The 22,453-nt window shown below is 36.2% G+C and overlaps 1 protein-coding gene across 1 annotated transcript; it reads left to right on the top strand.

Moving 5' to 3' along the window:
- Positions 1–17,390: 17,390 nt before the first annotated feature.
- Positions 17,391–21,335, top strand: LOC140440826 (uncharacterized). Its single transcript, XM_072531189.1, has 2 exons — positions 17,391–18,347; positions 20,659–21,335. Exons 1-2 carry the CDS (start codon positions 17,577–17,579, stop codon positions 21,100–21,102), a joined length of 1,215 nt encoding a protein of 404 aa, XP_072387290.1. The 5' UTR covers positions 17,391–17,576; the 3' UTR covers positions 21,103–21,335.
- The last annotated feature ends 1,118 nt before the right edge of the window (positions 21,336–22,453 follow it).

The following is a 22,453-nucleotide window of genomic DNA, read 5'->3' as shown; positions in this document are numbered from 1 at the left end:
AATCTGTTTCATTTTTGCATTTCTCGTTTTATATTTTGAGTATTTTATTTTTCCACTCTAAGTCGTTTCTTCCGTAAGTCAAGAAACACTTAGAAATATTTCCATATTTTACTCTCACATTTACATATTTCATTTATCTATATTTCTGTCCTAAGTTGTTTCTTCCGTAAGTCAAGAAACACTTAGAAACATTTTTCTTTGCATTATATTTTTATACCATTTAATTTACTTGTTTACTAAGTTATTCCTTCCGTAAGCCAAGGAATACTTAGATCATTTTTACCTATCTGTTTTCCATGTTTGCTCTGTTACTTTGTAACTGTTCCTTGGAACCGTTACCTATAACAGATATTTGTCACTGGAACTGTTATTTATAACAGCGGTGGTATTAACCTTTCTACCAGCGACAAACCAAAGATGGGTAGGATACCCGATCCAATTCCGGGGATAGGAAGAAGCCCGAAGAGCCGGCGATGGGTCCTACAGGCCCAAATGCCCCCTCTCGGCAACAGTTGAGCATTTGAGTAGGTTTCAATTCTAGTGCTTTGTACAGGTTGGCGAATTGTTTGCAGTCGGTGAAGATGTGTTTTACAGTCAGGTAAACATTGCAGTGGTGACGAGTTCCGGAGGACATCAAAAAACCATGGGTGTGTTTGATGTGGTTGATTCAGAGTCTTCTAATAATCAATGCTTCCTTTCTAGTTAGGAAGTCCAGGGAGAGATGACCAATGAACGGTTAGAGTTCATGAAGAGTTGTTTTGCTCTTTTGTCATAAGTTTTGCCAAGTATCCTCTACTGACTTTTTGAAAACGAGTTTGAGATCGTTAGCTAGTTGAATTGGGGTGACTCCAGTACTATGGTTGGTAGCTTCTTGGCAAAATTATCTGCTGTTTCATTACCAGTAAATCCAGTATGAAAAGGCAGCCATATGAGAGAGACTGTTACATCGTGAGCAGAGAGATTTTGGTATAGGTCATGAATGTTTTGAACTAATGGGTGGTCAGTGAAAATTGTATTGACTGAATGGATAGATGAAAGGGAATCTGAACAAATAATATGTGTGTTTGGATGGGAGATACATTTAAAAGCCAACAGAATACTATATAGTTTACATGTGTAAACACTGCATGCTAAGGGTAACCGAGATGATCTTACGAGTTCATGTTTAGTGCTTACTGCACAGCATTCACCAGTGGTAGGTTTAGAAGTATCGGTATAGAGAATTAAATCATATTATTTTTTTGTATAATGTTAGAAGATTCATGTTTGTTAAAGATGATAAAGTGTTGTATATTGTTATTGGAAGCAGACGGCATTGTGGTAATCAGAGAATGAACCGGATTAAAGGGATTTGCGGATGTTAACGCAGCATACGAAAGTAGAGATTATCGTCTTAGGGTGAGAGGAGGTTCATTGGATTCACGGTACATGCTCTCGATAGGACTGGAGCAAAAAGCACCTAGACATAGATGGAGCGCACTATTGTGAACAGATTTTAATAAATCTATGTCAGATCGAGAGGCAGAGGAATAGATAAAGCTACCGTAGTCTCTTAATAAAGTAGTATTATCAGCACCCCATTGTAGATGACTGAGGGTTTTAAGCACGTTCAGCCTGTTAAAACCATTGGTTTTAAGTTCAGTGATGTAATTCTTCCAATTTAATCTGCAGTCAAATATCAAACCGAGAATTATTTTACATTGATTAACAACAGATAGTGGAGAATTGTTGAATAAAATTTGGGGTAAAATTTGGAGGTCCTTCTGGAAAAATTTATTAATTTGGTTTTGCTCTAAGAGAGTGATAATCCTAGTTCGTTAGATATATCTTGAAGTAGATCAAATGGTTATTAATAAAGACAGAACTAGATATAAATTAAAAAGAAATTCTGACACCAACCAAATACAAAAAGAATCAATGGAAGGAAATTGCAGATTTCGTGGAAGAAAGACGTCAACATAAAAACAAAAATAATATAATTAGATATCCAAAAGAGTTCATAAACAAATAAAATACAAAATTAAGCAAGCGAAAGAAGAATTAATAACAGAACAATGCGCAGAAATAGACGAATACCAGAAAAGACATGATAGTTTTAACACACACAAAAAAATGAAGAATTTACTCATAACAATAGAAAAAGAAAGCCAGGAATATTGAAAGATACAAATTGGAAACTACTTAGAGTTACAAGAGCAAGCAGAATTAAATGTAAACCTGAATCAGATATAATAGTATTAATTGTTTATTCGTTTGACTATGTTGTTCTTTCTTTCTTTCTCTCTTCTTTTTCTATGATATGACAATTTAAATAACATAGAAGGGTGGTACGAACGGATAATTATTGTCATTTCTTATAATTCTCAAGGAGGTAAAAGAACACTAGAAGCAGAAAACACACAAGAATAATTATTGTATAGATTGATCAGGGTTATGATTCTTCTTCTTTAAGTGCTGTCTCCTGATCGGAAGTTGGATATCATCATCACTATCTTTACTCTATCTACTGCTGCTCTGAAGAGTTCTATAGAACTTCATTTAAACCAGTCCCTTAAATTCTTCAACCATGACACTCTCCTTCTTCCTATACCCCTCCCTCCTCTTATCTTTCCCTGTATTATTAGCTTTAGCAGTTCATATCGCTGTCCCCTCATTACGTGTCCCAGATATTGTAACTTTCTTATTTATATTGTGTTTATCATTTCTCATTCTTCGCCCATTTCTCGCAATCCTTGCGTGTTAGTTTTCTTCTGTGTCTATGCTATTCTAAGCATCCTCCTGTAACACCACATTTCAAAGGACTGTAACTTATTTATGTGTTCTTGCTTTAATGTCCAGCTTTCAAGTCCATATTGCAGTATCCATAGTTAGGTATCTCAACAAGGTTATGATATGATACAATAATTAGATGACGAGCAGAAAATTGAACAAAGATAAGTACGGATTAAAACTAAAACTTTTAAGATATAAACTATTAAGTTTTTTTTTGATATGCAATGAGAGGAAAAAAGAAAAGAGTAAATATACTTATAAATTTTAACTATCATTATCAAATATGCAAAGTCACAAACAGGCTTGGACTAGGGAAATTCACAGGTCCGGAAAATCATAAAAAAATCGACGCCAATCATTGGTTGATGCATAGCACGCGATAGATCGATTACTGCTCTAAACGTAATCAAAAACCATGTTCAATTACATAATTATTTGTAAACTTAAGACTAAAAAATTTGAAACATTGACAAATTGATACCAATAATTTATGAGAAAATAAACAGATGTTTTTGAAAGTTGAAAAACAGTAGTAGTATTTTCAATTTAGAAGTTTATAGCTGTCATTGTTTTAAGTATTGTAATATAGTTGGTGTTCAATAAAGTGATTTCAAAGAAGTGTAAGATTGTGGGATTGAAAAGATATTTAAACAATTGTTAATAATTAATACAAGATCTTCTGAATTTAAGAAAGAAATGGATATGTTCGAACCTCCCGATTGGTTTTTAAAAATGGAAGAAGAAAAAGAGAAGAGTATGAAGGATGAAGGCGAAGGAAAAGCGTAGACAAGAAGAGCAAGAGAAGCGTAGGCAAGGCAATTAAACATATTTTATCTTAACTTCACGAGAATTTTAAGTTAGAGGTAAGTCAAAAAACTTGTAGACTAGATAGATTAGAGGAAAAATAAACCGATTTTAAAAATAAAACAGAACAACAACAAAATGAACGAATTACCTTTACACTTACTAAGGCAATAATTGTCACTAAATTATGCAACTCGTGTATCATCAAATCATCAAAATCTCATGCATTCAAATATCTTAAAACCTAAATGTATCAATAATTACAAAAATAAACTTATGAATACACTCCCTTTTCATGAAAGAATTAAATTCAGTGGTTACGACTGTGAGCAGTTTAGTGCCATCATAAATCCAACCCAAAACTTTCCCTCTTGATCAACTAGTCCACCAATTGTAAATACATCTCTTACTCGCTATCCCAAAACATCCACTAACCCAAGAGTAATACATCAATCATACCATGAAATAATATCCCTATATCCAAATTCTGAACATATCTACACTGATGCATCAAAAACTCAATCAGGACTAGCAGCCGCTTATTTACATCTAGCAGACCATTTTAAAATACGACTCCCTCCGAGTTGTAGCATATTTACTGGAGAAGCATTGGCTATTTTAGAGGCACTGAAAGTTTGCAGAAGAAAATCCGCACCTCATTATATTATAATATCTGACTCATTAAGTACACTAAAAGCTTTACAGCAATTGTATCCATCAAATGATAATGCTAATAAAAAATGAACTCATACTACTATCAACAAACAACATAGAAATAACTTTTTTATGGGTGCCATCACACGTGGGAATCAAGGGAAACGAAGCAGTGGACCAACTTGCGAGTGAAGCTGCACTAGATGAAAGCATCCCTGTATCACACATGCTAACAAGAAACGATCACATAACCTCCATTAAAAAACATATTACTGTTAGGAATTTATTAATTGTTATGTCTTTAATTTATAATGTCTTTACTAATTTATTATATTGTTCCTACTTTAATTTATTAAAAGGCACGATAATTTATATAAGTTTATTTATCACTAAATATACAATAATTTATTAGTAGGCGAGCGTAACAATAATAATATCGCGAGCGCGAATCTTCTTTATTAACTGTCCCTTCCAAATAAAGTTCCGTTATTATATACCAGTGCCGTTATCTCGAATAGTCTAAAACCTTCGATGGCGAAACGGTAAAGGCAAACTGGATTTCCCTCATATCGGTTCTGGAAGGTCGCTCAGGTAAATCGAGGCCTCTCGTAAACTCTACAACATATTAGATTAAAAACATGTTTTAAAGGTTAAAACTATGACTCATATTTTTACGTAACATTGCCCCCTTCTCAAAAGATGGTTCCTCCTGGAACCTTGTTGGGACTAGAACTGGAACGGTATGCTGGTATCGGCAACTGGACCCTCTTTTACAACTTCCAGTTGTATAAAAATGACAAGGGACGGTTTTCTCTCCGCACCAGTAACTATGCGGATTGCAACAGACTAACACCTGGACTTCGGTGTCTTTAAAGATCTCCTCCACCATATTTCGGATAACCCTCCAATCTAATTGGCGGCACTCCAACTTTGGCATGGCTAACTTTTGCACGTCGGACTCTAGTACGTGCCCTCTCAATTGAAGTAAGGCTTCCCATACATCTCGGTAGGTAGGTTGGTCACGGGCAGTGTCTTTTGTTACCAGGTAGAAAAGGTAACGTGATGCATCTTGGAGTTTCAAGGTTTTACCGGGAGCTGGCACTTGGCATTGAAGTTCTGCAACTCGACCAAACTTCCTTCGAAAGACGGATGCCAACCCTGGTGCGTCTTTGATACTGGCCGGGATGGTAAGGGCCAGCGAGTAGTCATCGGGGAGCTCGAGTAGATCTTGCTTTTCTTCAGTGGTAACACCATGTCTCGCTTTACCGGTACCTCCATAGGCACCCATGAATTCCTCAAACGTGAGGTCAGACACATCGTGGATTTGGTTTACTTCCACTTCTTCATCTACGTTGTGGTCACCTTCGAAAGACGCCAACCGGTTATGGTGTACTATCATCGGCTTTCCCCTCGGAATCTTGCTTATTCGGTAGATGACATCGTTGATCTTCTCCATAATGAGGTATGGACCTTCCCAAAACTGCTGCAATTTGGGAGAACAACCTTTTCGCTTCTTGGGATTATACAGCCATACTTTGTCGTTCTTCTTAAAGCAACCCTTTTCGGCTTGTGTATCGTACCGTTTCTTCATTCTGTCGCTAGCGATCTGAAGGTGGGAACGGACCAACTCATGTACATCGTCCATTCTTCTTCGTAATTCGATCACATAATCTTCACCTGCTACATCTTCTCCAGGTTTACATCCAAACTCGAGATCACAAGGTAGTCGCATTTCGCGTCCGAATAGGACTTTGGCTGGTGTCTGGCCTGTTGATTCGTTAACAGCAGATCTGTAGGCCATTGTGAAGAACGGAAGGTATTGGTCCCAGTCTCGCTGATGATCGGACACCATCTTTGTCAAATACTTGCCAACTGTCCTATTCATTCGTTCTACCATACCATCCGATTGCGGATGATACGCGGTAGTTCTTGTTTTCTTCATGCCTAGTCTATCACATATTCCTTGGAATAGATCGCTTTCGAAGTTCCTGCCTTGGTCACTATGTATCTCCAAAGGCACTCCAAATCGGCTGATATATTCTTGGATCAACTTATCTGCAACGGTGGCGGCCTTCTGGTCGGGAAGTGCGTAAATCTCGACCCACTTAGTAAAGTAATCCATTACTACCAGCATGTACTTGCCTCCATTTTCACTTTCTGGAAATGGCCCAGCGATGTCCAAAGCTATTCTTTCAAACGGGCTTCCAACATTATATTGTCTCATAGGAGCTCTCCTTTTTCGGTGAGGCCCGTTACTCGTAGCACAAATAGTACATTTCTTACACCAGTCTTTTACGTCGTCGGAACTGTTCATCCAATAAAACCGTTCCCGAATTCGCTGAAGGGTTTTTCTTACACCAAAATGCCCTCCCGATGGACTGTCGTGTAACTGACGAAGTACTTCGGCTATTCTGCTCTTTGGGATCACCAACTGTCTTCTCTTCTCTGAACCGTCATCATTTTCCAGGACTCGTTTGAGCAAGCCATCTTCGATGATAAATGAGTCCCACTGGGCCCAATACGTCTTAACTACTGAGCATAGGTTTGATATTTCCTGCCAAGGTGGTCGACGGTTTTCCTCTTTCCATTTTCGGATTTTCTGTATAACTGGATCTCTCTCTTGTTCTTCCCTGATTTTAGTAGGCGTCCAGTCGTCGTTGACAATCGTCGTTCTTAGCACTGCTGCTTCCTTGGATTCCGTTTTGTTGCAGTGGGAACACTCTGCTGGGCATGGCCTTCTGGAAAGAGAATCAGCGTTTCTGTGGCTAACTCCGGCCCGGTGCTCAATCTTAAAATCGTATTCTTGGAGTCGTTCGATCCACCTGGCTATCTGACCCTCTGGATTCTTGAACTGCATCAACCACTTAAGGGCGGCATGGTCGGTTCGGATTAGAAACTTTCTGCCATAGAGGTATTGATAGAAGTGCTCTACTGATTTAACTACTGCTAGAAGTTCTCTTCTCGTGACGCAATAATTCCGCTCAGGTTTTGAAAGAACTTTACTAAAATATCCGAGGACTCGTTCCTGTCCTCCTTGAATCTGAGACAGCACTCCTCCAATTCCCACATTACTTGCATCCGTATCTAAGATGAACTCTCCTTCTGGCAGTGGATACCCTAAAATTGGTGCTGTTATTAAATGCTTTTTCAACGTTTCAAAGGCATTTTGGCAGTCTATATCCCAGCGGTATTCTCTTGCTTCCTCTGTAAGTCGCGTTAATGGCTTAGCGATATCTGCAAACTTCTTAATAAACCTCCGGTAGTAAGTACATAGTCCAAGAAAACTTCTCACTTGATGTTTGTCAGTTGGTTTTGGCCATTCCTTAATGGAATCGATTTTTCCCTTATCCACGGCCACTCCTTCTTTACTGACTATATGACCCAGATAATTGACTTTACCTTGAAATAGCTGGCACTTCTTGGGGTTTAGCATCAATTGGGCAGCTTTAAGTCGATTAAAAACGTTTTCTAAATTCCTCAAATGATCTTCGAATGTCTCCCCCAAGACGATTATGTCATCTAAATAAACCAGGCATGTTTTCCAAGATAACCCTCTCAACACATTTTCCATAAGCCTCTCAAATGTCGCAGGAGCATTACAGAGTCCAAATGGCATAACGTTGAATTGCCACAATCCAGATCCTGTGGTGAAGGCTGTCTTTTCTTTATCTACTGGGTCCATTTCTACCTGCCAGTATCCAGACTTCAAATCCAAAGTAGAAAACAATTTACTTCCAGCCAATGTGTCCAATGTGTCATCGATCCGAGGCAGAGGATAACTATCTTTCTTGGTAACGTTGTTCAACAAACGGTAATCCACACAGAACCTCGTCGTTCCGTCTTTCTTCTTAACCAGGACCACCGGAGAGACCCATGGACTCGTAGAAGGTTCTATCACCCCGTCTTTCTTCATTTCCTGAACAATCGTTTCAGCTTCCTCTCTCTTCGCCTGTGGTAATCGTCGAGCTGTTTGACGAATTGGCTTAGCATTACCAGTATCAATTTTATGCTTAACAACGGTAGTTCTTCCCGTCTTTCCTCCTTTCGGTACGAAAATATCACGATACTGCCGAAGAAATTCCCTTAATTTCCTTTTCTCCATCTGATTTAGAGACTGTCCTGCAACTGCAACCATTTGGTCGAATTTGTCGTTGGAATTATCAGATGTTGTCGCCTGACGAATTATGGATGTCACAGGTACACAAGTTCCTACTTTTGTCTCTTTCTTTATGGTCACTGGGTAGTCGTTGACATTGATAAGTCTCACAGGAATTTCTTTAGCCGAAATCACCAATTCCTTTCCAATTATGATTCCACGGCCAACCTCATCGTCGTGGTTCCAAGGCTCCATCATAACAGGTCTCCCTTCGTCTACAATTCCCTGTAGTCGCGCTACTATGATCGTTTCGCTTCTCGCAGGCACGACTGTATCTTCTGTAATGGCTGCTTGCACAGTGTTGTCATTATGTGGATGGAGAAATACCTCCTCGTTGCCAACTTTGATTACCTTATTCTTAAAATCCAATTGGAATCCATGCATATTCATTACGTCCATTCCTAATATAACATCCTCTTCGATGTCAGCAACTATAACAGTATGGACAAACTTTTCTGCCCCAATTCCCAATTGTACCTGGATTTCTCCATGAATGTTGGCATTTTCACCTGTAGCGGTCCGAAGTCGTAACCTCGTTGGTAACAGTTTCTTTCGGCTGTTTATAACTGTCGGGCGTATAATGGTTCTGGTCGCTCCGGTATCCACCAACAACGTATGCTTTTTACCATTTATGTCTCCATCTACATATACACTATCTTCACGACATTTCAAAGAAGCTATTAGTATGAGAGGGTCTTTGGAAAAGTTCTGGGTCGAAGCTGCCCCCCTAAGGCTGACCCGTTCTAGTTTTCCTGATGGTGAGTTTCTTGATTTGCGTCGTACCTAGGGTGCTTACAGGAGCTTCGTACGTGTCCTATTTCGCCACAATTCCAGCATCTGATGGTCTTCGTTTTCTTGTATGTCATGCTTTTTATCATATTAACGAGCTGGTCAAGTTTATCTTCATCTTCTTCCTCTTTTACAGTCCTAACTTTACTGTAACCGCCAGAGGCCTGCGTAGCTGACTCATATTCGAGGGCGGCGGATAAGACATCAACCAGCGTCTTGTGACGAGCTAATCGTAGTGTTCTCTGCATTTCATGATCACGAAGACCATCAATAAACGTTTGAACGGCCAACTTTTCCATCATGTCTTCGGGAGCTGTTGGATAAGCATATCGTACTAATCTGGCAATATCTACTTCATATTCTTGAAGAGCCTCATCTTTCTTCTGTCTACGATTTTTAAGCTGCGACTGATATACATGCTCCAAATGTTCGTGGCCATATCGCATATTTAACCTCTTCTTCAGTTGTTCGAAATCATCGGTCTCCTCTACGGCTATGGTCTGAAGCACATCTAAGGCATCTCCTCGAAGAGCGATAGTCAGGTTTACAGCCTTTTCTTTTTCAGACCATCCATTCGCTCTTGCAGCTGATTCGAACTGTTTCATGTAGTTGTTCCATGACGATTTTCCGTCGAAAGTTGGGACTTTGACATGCACAGAACTTCCACTTCCTTCAAATTTCGGCCGTGTTTCCAACTTACATTTCGTCTCGTCTTCTTTTATCTCTGCTGTAATTGGATTGTTTCCTCTCTCTGCTGTCCCTGTTTCCTCCAGCTTCTTTTCCATCTCTTTCATCTTTTCTTCGAAGGCCGACATATCGGCAGCAACTTGGTTTTTTAACGAAGATATTCTATCGTCGAGGGCAGACATCTCAGAAGTGACTTTAGAGATTTCCGAAGAGATGTTAGCAGAAACTTTGCTTTCCAGGGACGAAATCTCGTTAGAAACTTTGTTTTCTAATGACGCGATGTCACCAGAAACTTTGGCTACATCAGAAGAAACTTTCGAAATATCGTCAGAAACTTTGTTCTCTAATGATGCGATGTCACCAGAAACTTTCGAAATCGACGAGAGGACAGCATCTTCAAATATATAAGTCTCTGGATCTAGTCCTTCTTCTAGCAAAGCGTTCTTTAGTCGTTGGACTAACTCAGCCTTTTTTCCGGTAGAAGCTAATTCTCTGTCTTCAAGATGTCTTCTTAAATTAGTCACTGTCAGCTCATAAATCGTAGCCATTTTCACAATTTATTTTATATCACACTTCTGCACCACTGTTAGGAATTTATTAATTGTTATGTCTTTAATTTATAATGTCTTTACTAATTTATTATATTGTTCCTACTTTAATTTATTAAAAGGCACGATAATTTATATAAGTTTATTTATCACTAAATATACAATAATTTATTAGTAGGCGAGCGTAACAATAATAATATCGCGAGCGCGAATCTTCTTTATTAACTGTCCCTTCCAAATAAAGTTCCGTTATTATATACCAGTGCCGTTATCTCGAATAGTCTAAAACCTTCGATGGCGAAACGGTAAAGGCAAACTGGATTTCCCTCATATCGGTTCTGGAAGGTCGCTCAGGTAAATCGAGGCCTCTCGTAAACTCTACAACATATTAGATTAAAAACATGTTTTAAAGGTTAAAACTATGACTCATATTTTTACGTAACATTACTAACTTATGGCAGAGTAACTGGAATGCCACATCCAACAAATTAAAAGATGTCATAGAAACTGTCGGCACCACCTTACCACTCCCACTCAAACGTTGTGAACAAGTGATAATAATTCGACTACGAATAGGACATACTATACCAACCCATATACACTTAATAAATAAAGAAGCCATCCCTTTCTGCCACAACTGCAAGACACAAATCACAAATCACTGTGAAACACATTCTGTTAGAATGCAAAACATACACCCAAGAAAGAAGAAAAAATAACCTCTCTACCAACATGATTAAGAAATCTGATTAAGAAAGGCAAATAGTTTAGTTAGAAAGAAAAATGAATACCCAAGCTTCTTTATCCAATATTGTTTCAGTAACTATCGTCGAATATTAATAAGCAGCTTCATCATCTTCCATAGTTGAACCAAGTACAATTAGAACTAGCAAAATTTTAAAACCACCCACACTCGATGCCCAAACAACCTAAGAAACTTATAGTTTTCAATTCGAAGCTGCAGCTAGAGCAAATGGCTGGAATGAGAAAGAAATGGCAGCTTCCTTCGTAGTGTCGCTTCAAGGTCAGTCAGCAACCGTCTTGTAATTTCTTCCTCAGGATGCTTCAGTTATTCCTCTCTCGTTTAAGCTTTAGATACAGGATATGGCCTGCAGCATATAAAGAAAGATTTTCAAAATAATTGGAAGTGCGATATCAAAAGCGTAACGAAAGTCTACAAGAATTTTTTTTAAAACCCTTCTCTGTTGTTTGTAAGAAGTTTCCACATTGGTCCTGCATTTCTTTTAATATCGTCGCTCCAGCGCATTTGCGGTCTTCCTCGTGGTCTTTTGGCTTCATATGGCCGCCAATTCCCGATTTCTTTATTCCATCGGCCATCCTTAAGACGTTCGATATGTCCAGCCCATTTCCATTTCAGTTTAGCTGCCTCTTCGTTCTATTACGAATGTCTTCATTGGTTTTATGGTCTTTGAGTGAGATACCCAGCATCTGTCGTTCCATAGCCAAAAACTCTGAGTTTTTCTGATCTTCTCCATGTTTATTTTAGTGAATGTCCAGGTTTGAGCTCCATATGTAAGTACAGGTAGGATACAGGAATTAAACACTTTGGTTCGCAGTCTTTGAGGTATATTTTTATTTTTAAGTACGTATGAGAGTCTTCCGAATACTACCCATCCCATTTTTACACGTCTGCTTATTTCGGTAGTCTGATTTTCTTTGCTTACCTTGACATTTTGACCCAGATATTTATATTCCTCTACGTGTTTTATCTCTGTCCCTTGGATGTTTATCATAGGTTTGTCATCTTTGTTTGACATTAGTTTAGTTTTGCTGAAATTCATTTTCAGTCCTTTTTTTAGGGATTCTGTGTGTAGTTTCTTAATCATCGTATTCAGTGCATTCCACGTGTCGGCTATTAGTTCCACGTATCTAAGATGGTTCAAGTATCTTCCATTAATAGGGATTCCCTTATTTTCCCAGTAATGTTTCTTCTATTGCCCACAGTTCTACGCTATCAAAAGCTTTTTCATAGTCTATAAAAGCCAGACATAATGGGAGATTGTATACGTTGTTCTTCTCTATTAGGATTTTCAAAGTAAATCGATGGTCACAGGTGCTGTACCCTTTTCTAAATCCGGCTTGTTCTACTGGTTGATATCCGTCAAATTTAATTGTTAACCTGTTTAATATTTGTAAAGGTTTTGTAAAGTTGTGAAAGAAGTGAAATTGGTCGATAATTTTTCAGGTCTGTGGTGTCTCACTTTTTGTGTAGTAGTATTGCTTTAGCAATATTCCATTATTCGGGTATGTTGCCTTCGAATAGACATTTATTAAATAGTATTTTTAGATATGTGATGGCTTCTGCTTCGCCTTCCTTCAGCATTTCTGCTAGGATTCCATCGCGTCCAGGAGCTTTATTTCTTTTACTGCTCTTTCTATTTCTTCGTGGCTTATTTCGGGCATCACTTCTAAGTTGACATTTGTTATCTGCCTTTTCAAGTTATGCTTTGAGGAGTTAGGGGGATCGTTTCTGGAACCATAAAGATCGACGTAGAACTTTTCAATTGAGTTTGCTATATTAGATTTATTTTCTTCTAGTCGTCCTTGTTCATTTTTAATGGTTATTATGTTTTTCTTTCCTAGTTTCGGTTTGGTGCATTTGAGACTTCGGTTTTTCTCTATGACTTGCTCTATACGGTCTTCTTGATGTTTTTTAATGTCTTCTTTTATCTGTTTTCTTATTACTCGATTAAGTTCCTTAAATTCTGCAGTGTCTCTTTTGTTTTGTCTCAGAAGATCTTTTCTTTGTTTCAGCATGTTTTGTGATTCTACACTTATTTTCGTTTCCTGTTAGCGGTTGCCACTTCTGAGCTTGCATTTAATAGTTCTTTTCTTATGACTTCATTGATTTCATTTAAGCTAAGTTCATCTAAATTTAATACTTTCGCGGGTTTTAACTTGCTTTTATATTGTTCTGTATTAGATTTTAGTTTATCTGTGTCTATATTCCAAGTTTTTCTAAATTTATTTCTATTTTTATTATGTTTTATCTCTAATTTGGCTCTAACCATTCGGTGATCGCTACTTACTGACGCCGTATTTATTACTGTTACGTCCTGCAAGAATATGAAGCCGATATTAAGAGATTGTTGCATTTGGCATACCCTCAGGCACGTACAGATTTTCTGGAACAAATTAGTATGCAGGGATTTAAAGATGGACTCAGCAAATGCAACAAGCTCTTCGATTAAAACATCACCAAACGCTAAATGAAGCACTAATCTCAGCCCCGGAGTATGAATCGGTGAAAAGTATTTCCAGATTTCGCCCAAAATTGAAAGAAGTAACATTTCGAGAAAATGAGGAAGTCACTACCACAGATAGTCAACAACTTATTTTATCTCAGATGTTAAGCATATTGCAAAATCTTCAACAAAGATCTAAAACTGAAAACAGAAGATGTTTTAAGCCGATCCTAGGAAGGAAAGAAGAACTAAAAGATGAGGTCAGAACATCGCCTTGATCTACATCCAGAAGCTTGCATCTAGTCCTACTAGAAATACTAGTATTATTATATTAATATTAGTAGAAATAATAGATCTCAAAGAAATCGATTTCCCATAAGTGACCACAGAAGTGAATAAGATACTCTGGAATCTGAAGTTGCACATCTGAGAGAGCAAGCAACTAGCGATTAGCAAAAATGAAATAAAAGTTAAGAGAACAGGTTCAAAGTTAGTTTCAGCTTAAAGCAAAAGAGAATATAACCAAAGACGTAAGTCTTCGGAGGACCACAGTGAAATGATTAAACTTCCCTGGAAAACCTTAAAAAGAGTCAAAAGAAAGATAATAACTTAAAAGTCATACGAGAATGGCTTAAAAATGGAGTAAGATCTATTTGGCAGAAAATTACCAAATACAGTGGAACTATAAAGGCGTACTGGGCCCAATGGGAATCTTTGTATCTTTCCAATGGTCGATTATATCGGAAGTGGGAGAGTCTTGATGGAGTTCCTTCCTTTTCAACAAGTGGGTACTGCCAAAATCACACATTAAAAATGTGTTACAAGAACTTCATAGCAACCTTTCGGGAGGACATTTCGGAATTAAAAATAAACACTTACCAGAGTTCGAAACAGATTTTACTGGATCAATTGCCGCAGGGATATAGAAGATTGTTGTAATAAATGCGATTTATGTAATTGTAAAAAAAAGCCTCTAGAACAATAAGTGGTGGTAAAATCGGTAGTAAAATGGCACAATATCTTTCCGGAGACCCTTTTGAACGATTTGCAGTCGATATTCTCGGTCCACTTCCGATGGCAGAGAGAGGAAACAAGTACTTAATGGTCGTAATGGATTATTTTTAAAAATGACCTGAATGCATAATACACGTCGTGTCAAGACAAGGAGTTCCTTTAGAGTTACATTCGGATCAAGGACGAAATTTTGAATCCACTTTTATAATACCCCCAACGATATCTCGTCGAACTGCTTTACGTTTATTTATTTTTTGAAGTACTCGAATAACTTCCTCGTTTGTTATTTTGGTGACTGTCGCTAATACTGTCTCCGTTAGTTTGACCAGATGTATTTAAAATTCTTCGTTTAAGAAACTGGTAAAAGTATTCTTTTCATGTTTTTTATCCATTACATGAACACAGTATTTTAGTCTTGGATACATCTACCCTAATTACAATCCTTTGCTTTCTGTACTCTACGTTTATCGACTTATATATCTTCTGATCCTCCCCATTATCAATTTAGTCTTATGGCGACACCACACTTCGCTATGTGTTATTAGTTATACGTCATATTCGGCCGAATAAGACGAAGTGTGGAGGATACATTCGTCAATTATTTGCTATATTTGCACGCATTAACAAATATACGAATAGCAAATACGCCTACATGTCCACTTATCGGTTTTTTTGACACAGTTCAGCGAGGACACGAATAAGCCTAACGTACGTAAGGCTATATGTGTAACGTAACACATATAGCCAAATATATGTGTCGACTGCCCACACTTCGCTCGCACTGGCCAGCGGTTGTCTCGCTGTTTATCTTAACCTAACTTTATTGTAATTCTCGTTATTCTTAAACCATTAATCCGACAAATTTGTGTTACCTATTACGCTTTGATTTGTGGTGAACCTACTGTGAAAGGTAATGAGATTTTTAGATTTATACCAGATGTAGCCTCGCATCTGGGATCCAAAAAATAGTTTAAACAAATCAGCAACAAATAATAACGATGCCAGGAATGAAAACAAAATTACTTGTTATCATCCACCAGCGTCTTCTACGCAGTCTTTTAGTCACTTTGTGTTTACACAACAAGAATTGGTAAATTGCATTTATGTAAAAATAAGTTGCAGCGACCGTCAATACGTCCACACCAATTTTGGTTCTACCAAATACGCATGACGCAAATATTTAGCATGTTTGGCCCGCCGGCACAAGTGTGGAGTAACGTATTTGTTATTCTTCTTCTTCGGCTTTTCCCATTATGAGTTCGCCGTTTTCGTCCTCCACAGCACTCTATTCTCCCAGTCACCTTCTCTGAGGTCTCTATCTATCATAGCATTTCCGACGTATGTTTTCCATCTTGTAGCAGGTCTTGTAGCAGGTCTTTTTTTCGGCCATCTATGCTCTGGCATTCTTTGTACATGCCCGTACCACTGCAGGGCTCTGTTTTCCAACTTTTTTGTAATTGAGAATTTTACTTCCATTCTGTTCCATATTTTCTCCGTTCTTATTCTATCCGCTCTTGTGATTTATAGACATCTCATAAAGTCCAGTTCAACTGTTCTTATTTTATTTCGTATTGTTGTTGTCATTGGCCATACTTCCGCTCCATATAGGGTAATATTCATCACTATGCTTTGAAAGATCCTCTTTTTGTTTTCTTTGGTTAGAGTGTTGTTCCATATCAGTCCATGTTGTCCATGAAGTGCTCTTGTGGCTTGTTTTCCCCGTGCTATTTTCATTTCTATATCTTTCATACAAGTACCATCTCGGCTAATTATTGACCCTAAATACTTAAAAGCCTTACAACTCTTAATAGTCTCTTCTTCTAAACTTAAGTTCAAATCTGCAACCTCGGGTCCAATACATAAGTATTCGGTCTTGCACATATTTATCTTGAGTCCCCAAAGTTCATATTCTTCCTTTAATTTCCCTATCATATATTCCATATCCTCCCTGTCTTGTGCAAAAATGACTTGATCATCTGCGAAAAGTAGTGAATGTAATATATTCTCTTGTACTGGTATGCCCATTGTTCCGCATTTTCTATACCATCTTTTCAAAGCCTGATCTATATATATGTTGAAAACTGTAGGTGAGAGACCACATCCCTGTTTGATGCCTTTTGTTGCGGTGATTGTTTTTGTTATTTCATTACCTAACTTTATTTGCACTTGTGTTTCTTTATACAGTCTTTGTGTTATATTCACCCATTTCTCTCTAACGCGCATTCTTCTCATTGCTTCCCATAGTTGTTTCCTGGGCACGCTATCGAATTCGCTGACGAATAATAAATATTTGAGCGAATACACCGAAGCCACATAACAAATAACACATAGCGAAGTGTGGTACCGCCATTATATATTTTATACATTTTTTATTTAGCCTTCACTACTTCTACTTTCGCTTCACATTTAATTTAAATAGCTCCTAATTTTAATTTTTTGTAGACATTAAAAATAATTAAAATTTCTATCTATTTTATTTTTATAGGAGATTTTTACTTTTTTTTTATTTTTTGTTTAGTCAATTTTACTCAACTCCGAATAATGTTTTTATGTTGTGCTTTCTTTTTTTCGTTTAGAATTTACCGCTCTACTATTATTCCGGTCCTGCTCAATATGATCTTTCAATACCGCGGAAATTTTGCAAGTTTACTCAATATTTAGTGATCCAGAATTCTAATATTTCGGGCTTGTCAAAAATGCAACTATTTATGATATAAGGAAAATTTGATTAGCCTTGAAATTTATAGTGTTATCATAGTTACTATGATTGTGATCTGTGGCACATGTTTTCACATATAAATATCAATGAAGTGTTTAAATATGCATGTTCATAACAATTAAGTGTTACGGTGTTACAGTTGTGCATATAGTAGAAAAAAGTATTGTGATTTGTTAAAACTGATTAATTTTGGTTTGTTTATTCAATATTCTTTACATATTTTTATTATGGAAAATCACGAAATTGAAAGTTACATTCGAAAAGCACTTAGCGCTAACGATTATAAAGATTTCTCCATCGAAATGCAAGGAAAACCTAAGAAAACTGAAGGATATGCAGCAGATATGGTATTTGCAAAGATTAGATTAGTTGATTCTGACAAAAAGATACAAGAATATCATTTGGCTATAAAATTTTCAAAACCATCTATGCGAAAATTCGAAGTGTTTAGAAATATATATAAAAATGAACTTTTATTCTATAAGGATATAATGAAATTGTTTAATGATCATCAAATTAAACAAAATGTTTCGCAGCCATTTAATGCAGTCGCAAAATGCCATGCTACCTTCTCGGATGAAAATGTGGACATAATATTTCTAGAAAATTTGTATCAGAACGGATTTATATTACATGATCGACAACTAAATATGAATATGAATCATCTTAAATTATTGATGAAAAGTTTTGCTCAACTTCATGCATTCTCCCTTTCTTTAAAAGAACAACACCATGAGTCGTTTCTAAAAATAATAGAGAATGATCTTATAACTATAAAAAATCCAAACTCTAACAAGTCAGATTTTTTCAATACCAGTGTGGCAAAAGTTTCAACAATTTTAAAAGAAGCGAAGCGATTGGATTTATCTGCAAAATTTGATCAGTTAATGGAAAAGGGAGTGTCTGAAATCTTATCTAATATCCTCAACAAAAACCCCGAGCAATCTGTTATATTACATTGTGATTGCCATAATAACAACTTTATGTTTAAATATAAGGTATTTATTTTACTTTTTTATATAAAAATTGCATTTACTATATTTAGAATCGCTTCAACAAGTTATTATATTTCCATAACTCTTAAACATTTCACTAGGGTTCCACATTTTTTAGTTTTCATTTATTTGAATCCCCCATTTTTTGTATGTAGTTATTTCGAATAATTGTATTTACCATTGTTGTCTCGTTCTTTATTTTTCCTCATCTATTCATCAATTGGTAAATATTTTTATCTTATGTTTGGTTTATCATAATACTCCAGTCATCAGAGACGAAAATGCCACTGAATATTTTAAATAAAAAATATAGCTGAGATAATTTTAAACAGAAATGTTTATTACCACTTTTTGTATAGAATAAATCGTTCTCTCTAAATTATTCATATTTGCGGGTCCATTAACCATATGAAATAATAAAAGCCCTTTAAAGTTGTAGTTGCTTTTTAAAGTACATAATCAATAGCCCTGGGCTTCCCAAACTTATTCGTGCTGTGACGCCCTTGGGACTTTGCTATTTTTTTGCAACCCCCCCCCCCCCAACCCAACCCCCAATAATACTTAACAATTTTAGTACTATTATAGCCTAGTAACAGGTTATAGTTATAACAAAAACACTATTTGAACATGTATATTTTTTATTAGACATTAAAAACGAAATCAAAACATAGGCACAAAAATAAAAAGAGATATTTGTTTATGTAACTGGCTGGTTAATGTGAGGGATGTGTTTGCTTTTTTGAGTACAGCTTATGAAACCGGGGCTAATATTTGGAAATTGCCACTATCATTTCTTTTTCTAAGTTTATGTTTGACCTGTACTAGTTTTTAATTACTGCAACCGCAGAAAATCCCGTTTCGCACAAGTACGAAGTCTCAAATGGTAATAAAACTTTTAATGCAGCAGTGCTGATGGCATGATATTCATGAGAAAATGAGCTCCAAAATTCAAACAGTTTGTCCTTGTCGTATAGAAGCTTTAGGCTGGAATCACAGGACAATTCTGTCAGTTGTTCTTCTTCCTCTATTGAAAGTGTCGATAGCGTGGGTGACAGGAAAGGGTTTCTGACCCAGTCGTATTGCTCTATATCTTCGGGAAAATATTTCTCAAAGTGTTCGCTCAATGACAACATGTGTTGTGTAAACATATTTTTTAAAGGGAATCAAGGATTTCTATCGATTTTTCTTGTAGAATACCTGTAAAGTTAATTTCTTGATATTCTAATTTTCTCTTCCATAAGAGCAACTTCTCCTGAAACCCAGTAATTTTATCTGCCAATTGCAGGATATGAGTATTGTTTTCCTGCAAAGAGTTATTAAGATCATTTAATTTGTTAAATATGTCACAGAGATATGTTAATTTTATTATAAACTCTGAATTAATAAAGTTTTGCGCATCATCATGTGATTATGTACGTAGATACTTGTAAAATTCATTTCTTACTTCGTATAGACGTGCGAGTACGTTGCATTTTGGACAGCCAACGAGAGTTGCAATAATAAATTAAAGAGGTGTGCTCGGCCCCCATTTCTTCACAAAGTTTATGGAAAATTCTTGATTTCATGGGTCGTGTTTTAATGTAGTTCACCAGTTGATTAATGCTATCCATCACAACACTTAATTTAGGTGTAACGTTCTTTGCTGCTAAGGCCTCTCTATGTATGACACAATGTGTCTATTTTACACTTGGAGCTTTGGTTTTGATGAGAACTTGTAATAGTCATCCATACTGTCCAGACATCGCTAGGGCACCATCCGTACACACGTCTACACAGTTATCTCAATTAATATTATTTTTAGAAATAAATCAGTAGCTTTACAACTTTTACATATTTTTCTGCAAAATAACAAATTTTCACATAATATATGTGTTTCTTGAATTTACCGTACATAACATATCAATTGAGCATCATCATTATTATCAGTCTCCTCGTCCAGTGCTAGAAAGAGTTTATCTGTGCCACATTTTATTAATTCGGCTGGAATGTTTTCTGGGCCAGGAGCTCTGCCATTTTTTAGTTCAGTTACAGCTTTCTTCACCATATCAACTCCCACTACTATCTCTTCGCCTTCAACGGATACTTCCGTTGGTGATTGTGTGGTATATTCTGCTCTACTTTCTGTTAGCAGAATATGTCTATATATATATATATATATATATATATATATATATATATATATACATATATATATATATATATACATATATATATATATATATATATATACATATATATATATATATATACATATATATATATATATATATATATATATATATATATATATATATATATTATTGGTTTGTTTTAGGATAATAACAAGGAAAATCCACATGATATGGTTATTGTAGATTGGCAAATAGTGAAATACCATTCTCCAGTTTTAGATTTATCATATACTTTGTATGCAGTTGCATCTAAACCAGAAATTAGTGAAACAACAGCTTTGTTGAAGTACTACCACGAAGAGTTAACAAACTTTTTAAGGGAATTGGGGAATGATGCAGATTCTATATTTCCATATTCTTTATTAATGGATCATTGGACAAAATACGCTATATATGGATTTGCGCATGCCTGTTGTTACATGGACTTTAATTTTGTTAAACCAGACGATGCTCCATCATTGGATAACTTAGATGATATGAGTTCAGTATCAAAAAATTTGTCTGCTATTAATTTAGGAAACAATCAAATGTATACGGAAAGACTAATAGCAATTGTTGAACATTATTTAAATAATATGAACTTATAAAATGAATTTTATATTTTATTCTTAAGTATATATGAAATAAACAATAACGTGTTTAAAATAAATTTATATGAATGGTAGTCGTATTATATTATGCGGTTGGGTCCTCACCCGGCGAGCCCAACCAATTATCTATGTTACACTTTAGAAAAATAAAGATTGTACCTTTTCTCTTTTATTGATAACTTAACAGTAAATTGTAAACCTTGTATATTTGGCGGCGTAAACAAGAGATAGTGTCTGCACTCTACTCAAGTTTCAAAATACGATCATCATCATAAGTGGCTCGACAATCCGTTGTGGATCTTGGCCTGCTCACAAAGAAGTCGCCACTCCTGTCGATTCCTGGCAACTTCCCTCCATCTTCTAACCCTTAGAATCTGTAGGTCTTCTTCCACATCATCAATCCATCTCATTCGTGGTCGTCCTCTGCTTCTTGTGCCCTCTGGTTTTGAAAATGTTAATCTCTTCGTGTATTCTTGATCTGACATGCTAGCAATGTGTCCAGCCCATTTAAGTCTCTGCAACTTAACGAATTTCACAATATCTGGATCGGTGTATAACTGATAAAGTTCAAAGTTGTATCTTCGACGCCATAGTCCATTTTCATTTACAGCCCCAAAAATCTTTCTAAGAATTTTTCTCTCAAAAATACCAAGAAGTCTTTCATCATTTTGAGATAAGGTCCACGTTTCAGCCCCATATTTTAAAACCGGTCTTATTAAGGTCTTCTATATATTAAGCTTTACTGCACGTTTTATATTTTTATTTTTTAAATGTTTCTGGAGATTGTGAGCAGTTTTGTTTGCTATTGCTATGCGTCTTTTTATTTCGTCGCTTGTCGTATTTGTTAGCAACAAACAATTGGCAACAATTTCTCCTTTTTTCGCCAAGTAAAGACAAGGCTCTATTTTTTAAATTTTTGCTTGTGACGCGAAATCTTGCCACTTAAAAAAACCTGTATACTGCATTGTTATGATTGTCACCTTTTTTGAATTTGCATTTCCAACAACTGTCACAAAATCGTTAAAATCGTAGGTTTTCTTTTGTTTTTTTTAAGATAGTTTCACCTGAAGGGTAAAAAGGGGTGAGAAGGTGTGTCCTGGAACAAAATACTAAATACAAATATCTTGAACAGATATAGCGTCAGAATTTACAATATAATATATACTAAGGAAATATAAAAAACTACAATTTTTATTTTGACCTGAGCAGTTATCAACCCAAAGGACAAAATGTTCGACATACCTGTAATGTAAAAAGAAAGCATTATATGAGCTAATTGTTTCTTCTTTTCCCCGTCCAGTAATACCGTCATACCATAGGCATGCAAAAGTTTTTTCTTTTTTTTCCT

The sequence above is a fragment of the Diabrotica undecimpunctata genome, chromosome 5 (assembly GCF_040954645.1).
Source record: "Diabrotica undecimpunctata isolate CICGRU chromosome 5, icDiaUnde3, whole genome shotgun sequence".
Taxonomy (NCBI): Eukaryota; Metazoa; Arthropoda; class Insecta; order Coleoptera; family Chrysomelidae; genus Diabrotica; species Diabrotica undecimpunctata.
This window is presented reverse-complemented; position numbering and strand designations above follow the sequence as displayed.

Excerpts from the sequence above, each read along its gene's own strand:
- LOC140440826 (XM_072531189.1), top strand. The coding sequence starts at position 17,577 with ATGGAAAATCACGAAATTGAAAGTTACATTCGAAAAGCACTTAGCGCT. Across the intron at positions 18,348-20,658 it reads ACTTTATGTTTAAATATAAG|GATAATAACAAGGAAAATCC; the intron begins GTATTTATTTTA and ends GGTTTGTTTTAG.